This window comes from Gasterosteus aculeatus, chromosome 17 (genome assembly GCF_964276395.1).
Source record: "Gasterosteus aculeatus chromosome 17, fGasAcu3.hap1.1, whole genome shotgun sequence".
Classification (NCBI taxonomy): domain Eukaryota; kingdom Metazoa; phylum Chordata; class Actinopteri; order Perciformes; family Gasterosteidae; genus Gasterosteus; species Gasterosteus aculeatus.
Window position 1 is genome coordinate 6,415,021 of NC_135705.1, and position 13,049 is coordinate 6,428,069.

The 13,049-nt window shown below is 43.6% G+C and overlaps 1 protein-coding gene across 1 annotated transcript; it reads left to right on the forward strand.

Moving 5' to 3' along the window:
* Positions 1-458: 458 nt before the first annotated feature.
* myg1 (myg1 exonuclease) lies at positions 459-10,871 on the forward strand. The gene is made up of 7 exons (XM_040204559.2): positions 459-982; positions 2,257-2,369; positions 4,437-4,596; positions 5,853-6,002; positions 6,423-6,545; positions 7,053-7,234; positions 10,379-10,871. Exons 1-7 carry the CDS (start codon positions 701-703, stop codon positions 10,566-10,568), a joined length of 1,200 nt encoding a protein of 399 aa, XP_040060493.1. The 5' UTR covers positions 459-700; the 3' UTR covers positions 10,569-10,871.
* Positions 10,872-13,049: the final 2,178 nt, after the last annotated feature.

The following is a 13,049-nucleotide window of genomic DNA, read 5'->3' on the forward strand; positions in this document are numbered from 1 at the left end:
GAAAGCATATCAATAATAACAGTATTAGTAAAATAATACAGGTTTTGGCTAAACAATGACTGACCTTACTGTAGATCTTTATAGGGTCCATTCTGTTTTTGAAGTGATTTCATTGTCATAGAAATGTGTATATCCAACAAATTAAATATAGTCGCCACACGTAACCTGTGCCTTTTTGGATCCCTGAGGGTCAGTGGCCCAGTTGCTGTAACTATTGATTTATTTTTAATTGTGTTTAGCCTAATTAATACACATACCCTGTATAAACACACACACACACACACACACACACACACACACACACACACACACAATTACAATTACAAGAATAAATATTGTATTCAGGAAATGCTAAAATGTGAAACAGACATAACTCTCCATGTATAAAATATTTAAGAAGCTCGTTTCACTGCGTAAGGCGCCATCTGCCGGCGGAAAAAAAGACTGATAGATAGAGTTCCACTTTGCAATTTATTAATCTTTAAAATATAACACGTTGTGCTTCAACTCACTTAAATTAGCTAAAAATTACCACGGCCAGCCATACTTATGTAGATAACAACAAAACAAATAAAAACAATAACAACAACAACAAATCACATCGTCGGTTTTCCCCGGTTCCCAAAACAGGCGCACCACTTCCGGTCCGTCTATCAAATCCCTCCGTCGCCAACGCGTGTCGCCTGTCGTCTCGTTTTGGATGTTGCGTGTCCGCATGATCGCGCTGAACTTGACCAAAATCGTACCCAAAGTGAACTCGAACTTCCCGGCGGGTGTTTCGCGGCTGTTCGGTTTTCGGTCCAGCTGCTGCCGCGGACGCTTCGCGGACGTTACTCGCGCGGCGCCGCGTCACATGTCGAGTTTGCCGAAGAGAGTCCGCGCGGAAAACATGAGCGTCGTTAAGATCGGAACTCACAACGGCACCTTCCACTGCGACGAAGTTCTCGCCTGCTTCTTCCTGCGGCAGCTTCCCGAGTACAAGGTACGTTCGGTAAGCTGCAGGAGGAGGCCGCGCAGAGGTGATGGGTGAATGTGTTGATCTTATAAGCGTTTAAGTGGCGTTACGGGCTGTTTCTGTACTACTTCCGGGTGAAGCGTGGAGCGTTAGATGCTCCTCTAGTCCATATTCTTCAAGCTGCATTGGCTGATCTTTTTTTCTGGGGGGTTGCTGAATGTTTTTGTCTCCCACATTGTCTTAACGTTTAATTCTTACATCTTTCCACGTGGGGGAGCTGCTGAACGCTTTTATGGAGCTTACAGAATGACGACATAATACAAGTTAATTCAGTTTATATTTAAAAGAAAAACACTATGAACTATAATTATACCTGTCCCAAAAGCAAGTTACCGCACCACCACAAACCTTTGGAATGATTAGAGTAAATACAAATGCAATTCTATGTCACCGTATACGTTACATCATTATATCTAATAACATTGAAAGTCTGTATATATAACAAATGAAGGTGCTTCGTCTTATTGGAGTAAAGATCCAATGATGAAAATGCAATGTTGTCATAAAGCTGCAGCAGCCTTCCACCGACCACTTTTCGCACTCTGTTGTCTGGCTCATTGTAAACACATTCACTCATAAAAATACAATGTAAACATGAACATATCTCTGACTGATCTCAAAGTCTTCGTGATTGGCTGAGAAGCAGACATAGTGCATACTCTATTATTATTATATTTGATTTTTCATGTACACGGCCATTGCAAAGTTTTAAATCACCTGTTATAATGGATTTATTTCTTATTTTATTAAATAATGGCTATTTTAAAATGAGATAAAACCGCATAAGATCAGACACCAAATGTAATATTTACATTTGAAATAGTTTGGGGCCCCAAAAGAAGTAGAGTTACATGATGAAGTCGTTTGGTCAATGTCCACACAGTGTTATATGAATAATAATACAGCTGCAGCCATTTTTCCCCTCCTCTTACTGTTCCATTTCAAGTTATTCTTTAAGTCGGGGCCAATTTCGTTGACCCTCAAACATCGAACGGAAAAGGTGCAATTGGGCTTTAAACTTGCTCCTGATGAGGAGCGCAGCCCTTTGCATTTCAGTCGACACGTGAATGTGTGCGAATGAATAGGTTTAAACTTTTAAGTTTACAAGCCTGGCCCCTTGCAGCTTAAAACCCTCCTACACTACATCTGCCTCCACTTGGTCCCATTAGTGTCACTCTCTTGTGTGCATAATGGTCTTGGTGGAAGCAGTCCTAAAAAAAACCATCCTGTTCTTTGCACAGGATGCCGAGATCGTTCGCACCAGGGACCCGACGAAGCTCTCCGAGTGTGACATCGTTGTAGACGTTGGAGGAGAGTTTGACCCAAAGAGGCATCGCTATGACCATCACCAGAGGTACAACGCTGGTAGCAAGCAGCTGCTGCTGCTAATGGGGGTTTATGTTCAATACCTTCATGATTTTAATACAGGCATCTTGGAAAGATTGAGAATATATGAAGATTTATTGTACATCGGCTGTCCTGGTGATCACATTGTGGGTTCATTTTAATTTGGTGAAGAAAAGTACTAAATGAATACTTTTTAGAAATTAATTTCTAGCAATTTGTGGAGTGTTTATTGCCTTTTTTAAATAGCCTGTAGTCCTTCGGGCAAAGAAGTTGACTGGATTCTTTACATAAACCGATATTTTAATATATATAATAATATATAACATATTAATCATTGTAGGAGTAATGTGCTTATTCAATTTATGTTTTATTTTCTGAAGAAATACCTTTTTAGGGATGCAAAAACCTACCAAACATCATTCTCAAATAACTCAAACTAATATTGTTAATAATTACTTTTTTCACTTTGTTGCGGCAGTAAGCCGTGTCATTGAGCCGGATACCATAGATATAATTTGTATATAATTTAATTAAGTACACCTGGGCCTTTCCTGCTTTGATCAATAAATTGCTGTTATTTATTAGAGATTGAATTGGCGCGAATACATCTATATATAATAAAAATAAATTCTATCTAGTGGCAACCATATAATCAACATGCATGAAAGGTTTATTCACTAAGATTAACATGTCATATCGTGGTCAAAGTTTAAAAATAAAAAAACAATCTTATTCCCACTCGTAGGTTCTCTGCTAAATTCCCAGCCAAAGTTCTTTCCGAGTGATTGCATTCGCTCCACGTCTCGTCCCGTTGGGTAATCTATTCCAGTTGTCTTGCGAGCTTAATGTCCTGATGATAATTGGAGAAAGCTTTCATGACCACGGTGATAAAGATACGCCAGGGGTCTCTTCCTGTCAGGGGGTTAGTGATAATTAACGCTCTTTCAAATGAACGCGCCCCCCCCCCGCTCCCCCCTCTCCCGCTGCTGTGTGGCTTCACGAGGCACGGAGGCTGCCACGACGCTGCTGGGGGGCTGCAGGAGAATGCGGCTGTCACTCACGTTAACCTGTGGGGGCGAAGCGGTCGTGACAGCAGATATGGGTGTAAGTGGCTTCGGGCGCCGGAGGAGGTTGCCGAGGGAGATGACGAGAACAATTAGAGTCCCCGTCTCAAGTTAAAGCGGCGACGTTGGACGGACGAGGTCGACGATAATATCGATACGTCTCTGTAAGAATGGCAAGGGCCTAAAACGAAACCAATGAAGGAGAGTTAATTAAGATTGATGCAATTCCCACACTCGGCACCGTAGCTTAGCATGAGGGCTAGAAAACGGGACCAACTTAATCTGCCGCCCAGCACCTCCAAACCTTATGAACATTCAACATCACCTGACCAGAGTGATTTTCTAGAGTTTTGTTGACACAAATGTTCAAAAACATCCGTTATCTCGCAGCACTGTTACAAATATTCAATTGTTCTCAAATGAGCCTGAGACATTATTTTCCTAATCCTGCTAATTATATATATATATATATATATATATATATGTATATATATATATAAACTCCAGTAGTGAGAGGAGCATAGTTAAGATAAAAAATGTGCTCATTGAATTAATTGACCCAACTACGATATATTTTTGACAGGAGCAGTGAATTAAAGCTGAAACATTTTTGTGACATTTCATTGAGTTAAGTTAACTTTTAAATCTCACGAAAGCCCCCACTTCCCTTGACGGCCTGTTCTCCACTGTGCTGCAGCCCAATCGTCCTAATTAATCCTGAATTAAATAACCTCGGGTGGCGTCTATTCAACGCACACTGGCTCTCTGAAGCTGTGCAGAATCTTTTAGAGTGCAGCTGCCTTATGTAATTTACAGCCTAAATCCGTACTTTCCTTGAAAAGGCCTGTTATAGGGAACATGTGAATAGTTTGTCTGTCAGCAGCACTTTCTCCCATACGTTGGCTTTAGACCCATTTTACCTAAAGACCTTCTCCGCGTGCAGAACCGAGCTAGAAGTCGTGTTCTGTCGGAGCTGCTGTCCACTAACGCGGCGTCTGCCTTCCCATCAGGACCTTTGCAGAGAGCTTCCACAGCCTGTGTGCAGAGAAGCCGTGGGTGACCAAGCTCAGCTCCGCGGGCCTCGTCTACCTGCACTTTGGCCGTCAGCTGCTGGTGCAGCTGACGCAGCTGCAGGAGGGCGACAGGCAGCTGGAGGTGCTCTATGACAAGGTGAGGCGGGGGTGAGGGGGGGGAGATAGCGGCTTTGTAGCAGAAGGCGGAGCAGCAACCGTTTTGTTTCCATTCAGAGAAAAATAATGATGAAGAGGAAAGATGCCTCGTCAGTTATTTTGGAAAAATGAATCACAGGGGAATGAAAGGACAGAGAAAGATTATTACTTTTTTTAATACTACGCAGATGGTTCATTACCATTTTTCTACTTTGTAGATCCTACGTTAATAGGACAATTGTTTTTAGCAGAAACAATCCTTTTTTTTTTTTAGTCACTAAAACACTGTACAGTCTCCCTTACTTATTAGTTTTTGACATTTCGCCTTCATCAGACAGTTGGTACATGTGTATTACGAATAAAAGCATTGTGGGTTCATTTTAATACAACTAATCATTTATTTTCAAGAAAAATAAGTACTAAATAAATTCTTTTTAGCAATTTTGTGAAATATTTATTGCCTTTTTTTAAATAGCATGTAGCCCGTTCAGGCAAATAAATTAATGATGGATTCTTAACATAAACATTTGGTACATCTGGGTTACGAATGAAAGCAATTCGAAGGGTCGTCTTCACTGGACACTGCAGTTGTGTGTAATCTATTTTCCACCGCCAGCAGGAGGCCTCGGCACAAATAACATTTTGACGCCCAGGCTCATTAATCCAGCCAAACCTTACTTCAACCATGATATTCACCATTCTCAACTTGTATTATTATTATTGCCCTTTTGATGTGTCAATTTGTTTTAAGCCCCAAATAATCCTTTTACTCACGGCTGGAATTTTATTTATTTTAAGCTTAGTGTTTTGTCCTCCGCCAGTTCAGACAAAACGAGTCTCTTTATTTCTCCCCCAAAATTTTGTTCCACTTCATCCGTTTGGTTGATGCACAGAGGAGTTGACTTTTCAGCCTCAAATATGTCTCCACTTCTCTGCTCCTCTTCCACCTCTCTCTGCAACGTTGCCATTGAACTGTAAAATTGCAGCAATTTGCCTCCTTTTACCCTTTTCTATTTTTTTTTTTTTTTTAAACGAAAGCCGTGCACTTAAGCCCTCACTAAAGGCCCACACTCTCTGACCGAATGGGTTTTCGTATCAGAATAATGCAATCCTAGTACATCGCTCTCGGCTCAAAGCCATGCCTTTTTCTAAATGTCCTCGGAAGAAAAAGTGATTTACTGCCAAGACTTTTAAAAAATGACCAGCCAATTCCCATGTCATCGCAGTGTCCTAACCTCTCCTTTCATTCCCTCGCAGCTGTACGAGAACTTTGTGGAGGAGGTGGACGCCGTAGACAACGGCATCTCCCAGTACGACGGAGAGGCCCGCTACTCGGTCTCCTCCACGCTGAGCGCGCGCGTCGGCCACCTGAACCCGCGCTGGAACAGCAAGAGTCAGGACACCGAGGTGGGTGGACGCGCTCAGCAGACGCTTTTTATTATGCATCTTTTGAACCGAAGGTCACAGGCGTTTAATGTGTGTGGGTCTGTCCGCGGTAGTTTCACTTTAAAGGGTTTCGCAAAGAATGTAACAGGAAGAACCCCCTACAAATATTTCCTTTTTCTCAAGTAGGAGGTTTGGTTTAGATGAGAGTGGATGTAAAGATGTATGAGATTATTGAACATCAAGTGTCTTTAGTTACACAACGTGTAAATAGAAATTGTCATACTTCTCCTCTGCAGTAAAATACTATTAAAAACCTAATGGATTATATGCCACGCTCCACTCTTGCAACCAGATGCATGCAAATTAGACGTGTTGGTGGCAGCACGTATTTAATGTCTGCCTTGCTTTATCATGATCTGCATTTGTACATGTTTCCACCAGGAAGGTTTCAGGAAGGCTCTGAAGATGGTCGGGGAGGAGTTCCTGGACCGCCTGGAGTTCTACCGCTCTGCCTGGCTGCCGGCTCGTGCGGTGGTGGAGGAGGCCGTGAAGGGCAGGCATCAGGTACACGACGGTCCGATCTGATGCTGAACAGTTTGGGTTTTATATTTCTTCTTTGCGAATGTGGTGACTTGGACGTGGATGACTTCTGAATCTGCATTTATCCTACGTCACTTTTTAAACAATTAATAGTGCGTAATGAATTGGCAGCAATGGAAATCATGTTTTCTATTATGTACAGTTATAATATATTGACAGTAACAAATAATACCATTTGTACCAATCACCTCATAATTATTGGGCCATTGTCTATAGATCATAGATAACAGACTGTTACAAACCTCTCACTCTGTGACAATGGACAATTGTGTCTTTGATTCCAAATACGTCCAGACAGAACACATTATACTATTTAGAAACTTGATTTTTAAAGTTTGTAAAGATCAAGCTGTTTTTTGGTTAGATCCGTTTTTCTTGTTATTTTCTACAACATCCTAAACCACACAGAAAGCTTCTGTGGCCTCTGTGCTTTATGCTGCACCCAGTTGATGGTTCCTTCCTCGTTTCAAGGTGGATCCCAGTGGAGAGGTGCTGTTGTTCTCCCAGGGCGGCTGTCCCTGGAAGGAGCATCTGTTTTCCCTGGAGAAGGAGCTCAAGGTGGAGACGCCCATCAAGTTTGTCCTTTATCCCGACCAGAATGGACAGTGGCGGGTCCAGTGTGTCCCCGCTGGGCTCAACACCTTCCAGAACAGGTGATCATTTTTCTCTTCTAGATGTCAGAGCTACGGGTGCTTATACAGCTTGTGATCTCATACCTTGCGCGAGTTAACTTGACAGACGTTAAGCAAACAGGAGAGATGCAGTGACACTAGAAGGTCTCTCAGTAAGGTTTTTTTTTAATAACTTCTGCTGCGATACCCAGTGACAGTTTTTGTTGAGACAGCATTTAGTTCATATGCATTAGTGAACTGGAACAATCATCCTAAATATCTACTTTTTCGACAAATACTACTACTTTTATTAACATTTTAAGCTATTTATGTCCAAAACCTTTATTTAATGTATTTTCCATCATTTTATGATATGCATTGTTTTTTTTAAAATCATTTGTTAATTTAAGCCTTAAGAGAGCGTAAATCCCTCTGCGTTGTGTGTGTGCACCAGCCAATGCTTCTTTTGCCGTGGAGCAGTCCTGCATCTTTTAACAATAATGAGGTCCCTCCGACCCTCATGCTCGACACTTAAGCGAAAGATGCCTCACCTGTGCTCATTAAATTCTATTCTTGCTTTGCAGTACGTAACCACGGTGTTGACAAGACGGTCACCGTCCGTGTTAATTTGTCAGACGATTTGCACCTCCTGAAGTCACTTGTTTGTTACCACTCGAGGGAAATTGTTTACCCGAGGAGCCTCCGACCCACAACGCTGCTCTAAAACCGTCACCAGCGTCCCCGTGGGGAGTCTTGTAGTTGCCGTTGTGTTTGATTGCATCCCACCGCTCCCACACATGACGGATGCGGCCGAGGAAAGCGGCTGCCTGTCTGTGCTGCATCGTCGTGTTTTCTAGCTGCTCGCTTTACGGCGTTTAACATCCTTTTTAATCCGCAAAACACATTTCCAGTTTAATCATTTTTTCCCAGGAACTGAATAAACACTTGGTTTTATTTGGTACAGAAAACACCTCTGTTTTTTCTTCACACTGGGTTTTGGTAGAGAACTAAACCCAGCATGAAAGAAAAAAAAGTGCCTCCGTGCAAAGTACGGCATTGAGAAGTTTTTAGCGGCTTTTGGCGCTTTTTTCATCTTGCCCAGATGGAAGGTCCCCTTTCCCTTGACTGTCCCCCTCTCTTTTCTCCCTCTCTCCCTTTTATACAGTATTTATGTTACTGCCCTGTATTTACCTTCCATTTCCCTCTCTGTCTTGCTCTCTCCCTATTATTCCTATTTCACAGCCCTCTTCATCTCGTATCTCGCTACCTTTCACACCCTCTGCCCCCCCCCCCCCCCACTCCGATGCAGAATGTCGTTAGTCGGCAGCTCTTTCAAACTGAAAAGACGCGGTCCTTGTTTATGGGGGGGGGGCGGCCCTTACACATTTAATTCAACACAAACACGGCGACGGGTGCAGAGCTACATGACAGCGATGGATAAAACAACACGGCTCCAGATGGCTCTTTCTCTGGGTGTCCTGCTTTCCCCCAGCGGGACTGTGTCGACTCTGCGAAAGGGGCGTTGTTATCACCTGAGTCCCCGCTATTGCACCTGGAGGGGGGGTCTATTTTTATCCACATCACATTGCTAAGGAAATGTGGGCTGGGAGTGTAAGCAGTCCTTCCCTGTTAGATGCACTGGGCGGGATAATTCTATAAGTGGATGGCAATATGAGCTGAGCCGGAACATATTACTCCATTTCTGCAGTCATTTATCTGATCGGGATTCAGTTAACGGTTATTTTACTGTTTATTTTACCGATTGTCCTTTTTTGTCAATTGTTAGACCGATAAAATGTGAAGTAAAAGTGAAAATTGACCATCCCTATTTGCTAAAGCCCCCGAGTGACGTCTTCAAATGTCTAAGAAAAAGCTAAACATATTCCAATCAACGCAATTCACATGACAAATGATTGATCATCAAAATAGTTTTAAAATGAATAACTTTTTTTTACTTATTAAAGGTGAATTGATAGAAAAGGGGGGGGAGATGTAAATTCTAGTGAGGAGTTGATGAAGTTGAAATAATTTCCCTTCGAAAATTGAAATACATTTATCCCTCTTTGGCCCTGCTGTGTATCCGTTCTTGAATAATATATTTCTTCTTTCTAAGCAGTAATTCCTAGTATCTTGTTATGGTATGGAAAAGGTCTCGGGAAGGTCCTGAGATGTTAATTTGCTAATTGTGGTCTTATTTTTAGACCGGTCATCTTGAGAATCGGAGCTTCCGGGAGCGTGTCGTAACAACAGTCCTCCCCCTCCGACTCCTGCTCTCATTACCGGCCCCGTTGACCTTTCCTCCGGAGCTCGCTTTGCAGCCGTGCTGTGGAGCGATCGATTGGCTCCTTCATTTTGCAGGGATTAGGGCTTCGCCGGGCCTTTTCCCCCACCCCAGGTTGTGCTACGACGCTCTTAGTAGGCACAAGATGGCGCACAGTTGGGTTAATAGCATTAGTTACAGCACACATGTGCATGTGAAGCATTATGGTTCACGTGTGAAGCTCCTCGCTGTCTCACTGTTTGTTTTTAGGATGTTCTACACAGCGCAAATAAATATGGGAAAAACTATTTTCAAAGTTCAATCGTGTTGGACAAGCATGTGGCTTTAACTTTAGAAGAGCGTTGCTCATGTTGTTGAAATCTGATGCTATTGGCAGATTTTGGTTGTTTTTTTTAAGGCTTTTAAAGTCTCATGTTAGAAGCAACAGCTGGTCGAGAGATTCGCAATGAAGTTATGATGCAGAATAAAATCCCAGAATAACATTTATGCACTAGTATTAGAGATAATAAGCCCATCAAGGCAAGACTGATGCACTCCCCAAAGTCAGCTGGTAATGTGTTTTAAATGGCAAGGAGGGCGTAAATGAGCTGTTCTACATTTCTATGAATGTTCTGCCTGTGCACGTTGCATCCAGAGACATTTTATTGAGGCCAGCCTGAAAACCATGGCAGGGATATGTCTTTGCTGTGAAATCGTCTGTCTCCGCCGCCATGGTGCGGGTCGCGCTTTCCGATCCGGGATTTTCCGCGTTACGGGGGAAGAATAATGCGGATTTTCATTGGTCGATTTGCCGCGACGTGGTTTACTGGTGTACAGCACAGTGCGTGTTTACCAAAGTGAGCAGCTGTCCAAACAGTGTCCATCTGTAAGCCAACTCGCCCCTTCTGTCTCCCCGCCGGCCCCAGGTTGTCCCTGCCCGAGGAGTGGCGCGGCGTCCGGGACGAAGCGCTGTCGGAGCTCAGCGGGATTAAGGGCTGCATCTTCGTTCACGCCGGAGGCTTTATTGGCGGGAACAAGACCCAGGAAGGAGCCCTGGAGATGACCCGGAGGACCCTGCAGGCCGCCGCCCGGTCCCCTGCAAACGGAGGCAGCTGAAGGTTCAGAGAGGACACATTTTGTTCTCGGGATCCGTCTTTGGAGAGAATGGCCAGGATTCAAATGTTTATTTGCTATTTTGCAACTTGTTTGTCCCGGCTTTTCGGGGCTAATGTTGTTTTGTTCTGCCGTGCCGGGGCGGGGATGCTGTGTAAATGGGAGCCAAATAACCTTGGACTTCTTCCCAAAATATTTGCCGTAATTTCCAACACAGGCGAGCTCTGAATCATAATATTGGCTCATGTTTTCTCGTTTTCCATTGTTCTTGTTCTTGTGTCAATTAAAGCCTGTTTGGATTAAAAACCTTGTATTTTGTAATACTTTCACTGGACGAAATCCAGAATTAAATTGTTTTTATCCTGTCGTCCTCCGTCTGTCTTCCGTCACCGCCGAGGACCTTTGTCTGGCCGAGCAACCTGCTGAACATCTTCAAAGCCGGTGAATCCCGCGGCCTTATCTTTAAATAGCCGCCTGGACGGTAGCTCACCCTTTCATTCCCGGCATCCTGACATTATCTCTTTGTAGCGCTGGAGTTACAGAGGCTGCTTCCGCTGGCTGCCCCCATCAACGCGTTAATAATATGCCCCGATTTCATTCTGAAAAACGCCACAAAAGAGGTGTTTCTCATGGCGGCCGGTGTCGGGACAAGGTTACCGGCGGTGGGAAGAGCCGCGGCAAGTCTGGGGATGTTCTCTGAATTTTCTCATTAATACTCCAGATTTTCTCCCCCCTCTTATCTCTTCCTGTTACTCATAGCTTATTGCATTCTGCACAAGCCCTTCTGCTGCTCTTGCCTCACGGAGCTTATTGCAATTTCATTGCTGTGCATTTTTATTTCCAGTCATTGTCGTGCAAAATGTCACTGCGGTTAAATAGTTTGCTTACAGGTGTTAATTTCGCTGTGCTGCCATCCAGTATTTTGTGCAACGGGGCAGGATGTTAATTCTTCAGTATCGAGGCCCTTTTAGCATCTTTCTATGTCCCTCTCGATTGAAACAAAGCAGTCCTTTATGTTCTGAGAGGACGCTGCCCAGAGACACAAACACAAGTCTGTGTTATTGCTCTATTCTCTGTTCTGCTGGATCTGAGCCATGGGCTCAATCCAATCTACACGCATTAGTGAACCGTGGTTAATGCTGTTATCTCTGTAGTTATGGTAGGGACATAAAATAGAAAATAAAATATAAAATTTTCCAAAGCCGGCCCTTCACCTAATGACTGCGCAAATATATTTACAGCAGTGTTTTAATTGCAAACATGCAATATAAAAGGTGGAGAAAAAATAACTTTCTAAGATAACTATTTTAATATGTATTGATTTAAGTTTCCAGCCAGCACATTACCCTTGAATCTGAAATTGCAGGCGTATTCATCATGTAGTGTACGTGCCTGATTGTTGACTCCAGATATTCTCTAGAGTTCATGAGCCAAAGCCTACATCCTTTCTAGTTTTAGCCTTTGCTCGGCTTTGTCCCCTCGAGAACAGCCTGGCGTTGTTTCCAGTCACCCAAATAGCATACAAAGCAATATTTTGTTAATACCTCGTTTTGTCAGCAGGGCTTTTTCGCGGTCTTAAGCAGTCTACGCCATGGAAAAATGACTACTGAGAGCTTCAGCAGACCCCCCCCCCCCCCCTCCTGCCTGACCTGTTGTTAGGGGATTCAATCCCAAGAAAATGACGTTACAAGATTCATCCCATCACAGTACTCTCTCTGCTCAGGGACCCAGAAACAGTGAGTGAACTGCCTGATTTCTGTCCGTCATCATGTGCCTTCTCATTGCTTTGTCCCTTGTTTGTCTGCAGCCCCGTCGCCGGCAACCAGGGAGACGATCACCCGTCAAGGGCAAAACGTTGTCAGAAATGCAGCCGTAAATCACATCGCTGACCCTTTTTTTCCTCTCCTGCCAGTGTTCAAAGAGATAGACTGTCCTCTTGTCTTTCTTTTTTTCAGCAAACCATTTGCAGCAAAACACTTATGAACTACTGCACTGTGTTTGTCTGGAGTGGAAATGGTTTTGAGCAGGTTCCATAGGAGGAGGACAGGAGGGCAGGAGGAGTCAGAGGAGGGATGCCATCGTGGCTGTCAGACAGGTCCTTTCCTCCCCCCCCGAGGGCTCTTCTGTAGACGGGCCGATATTTCCTGCTGCTTATAATGTACGAGAGAGAGAAACCAGGGCACTCGGTCCTGCGAGGCAACCACCTTTTTCCATATGCAATATAATTTGCATCAGTGTGTCTGTGTGTGTGTGTGTTTGTTATTCATATGGAAATCTGTGACCCTGGTAAAAGTGAGGTGGTCCTAAGGTAACTTCAGGTCCAATGTCTCCTGCGTTCATACATGTTGGACGTGTTTGTAAGGACTTTACGTGACCTCCAACGCTGAGCCTCCTTTTAATGGTGGTGTGTATAGTTTATTAAGTTAAGTGTTTTAATATGGAAGTATAACTAATGTCTTCCAGCAGACTGATGCTTAGTGAGGA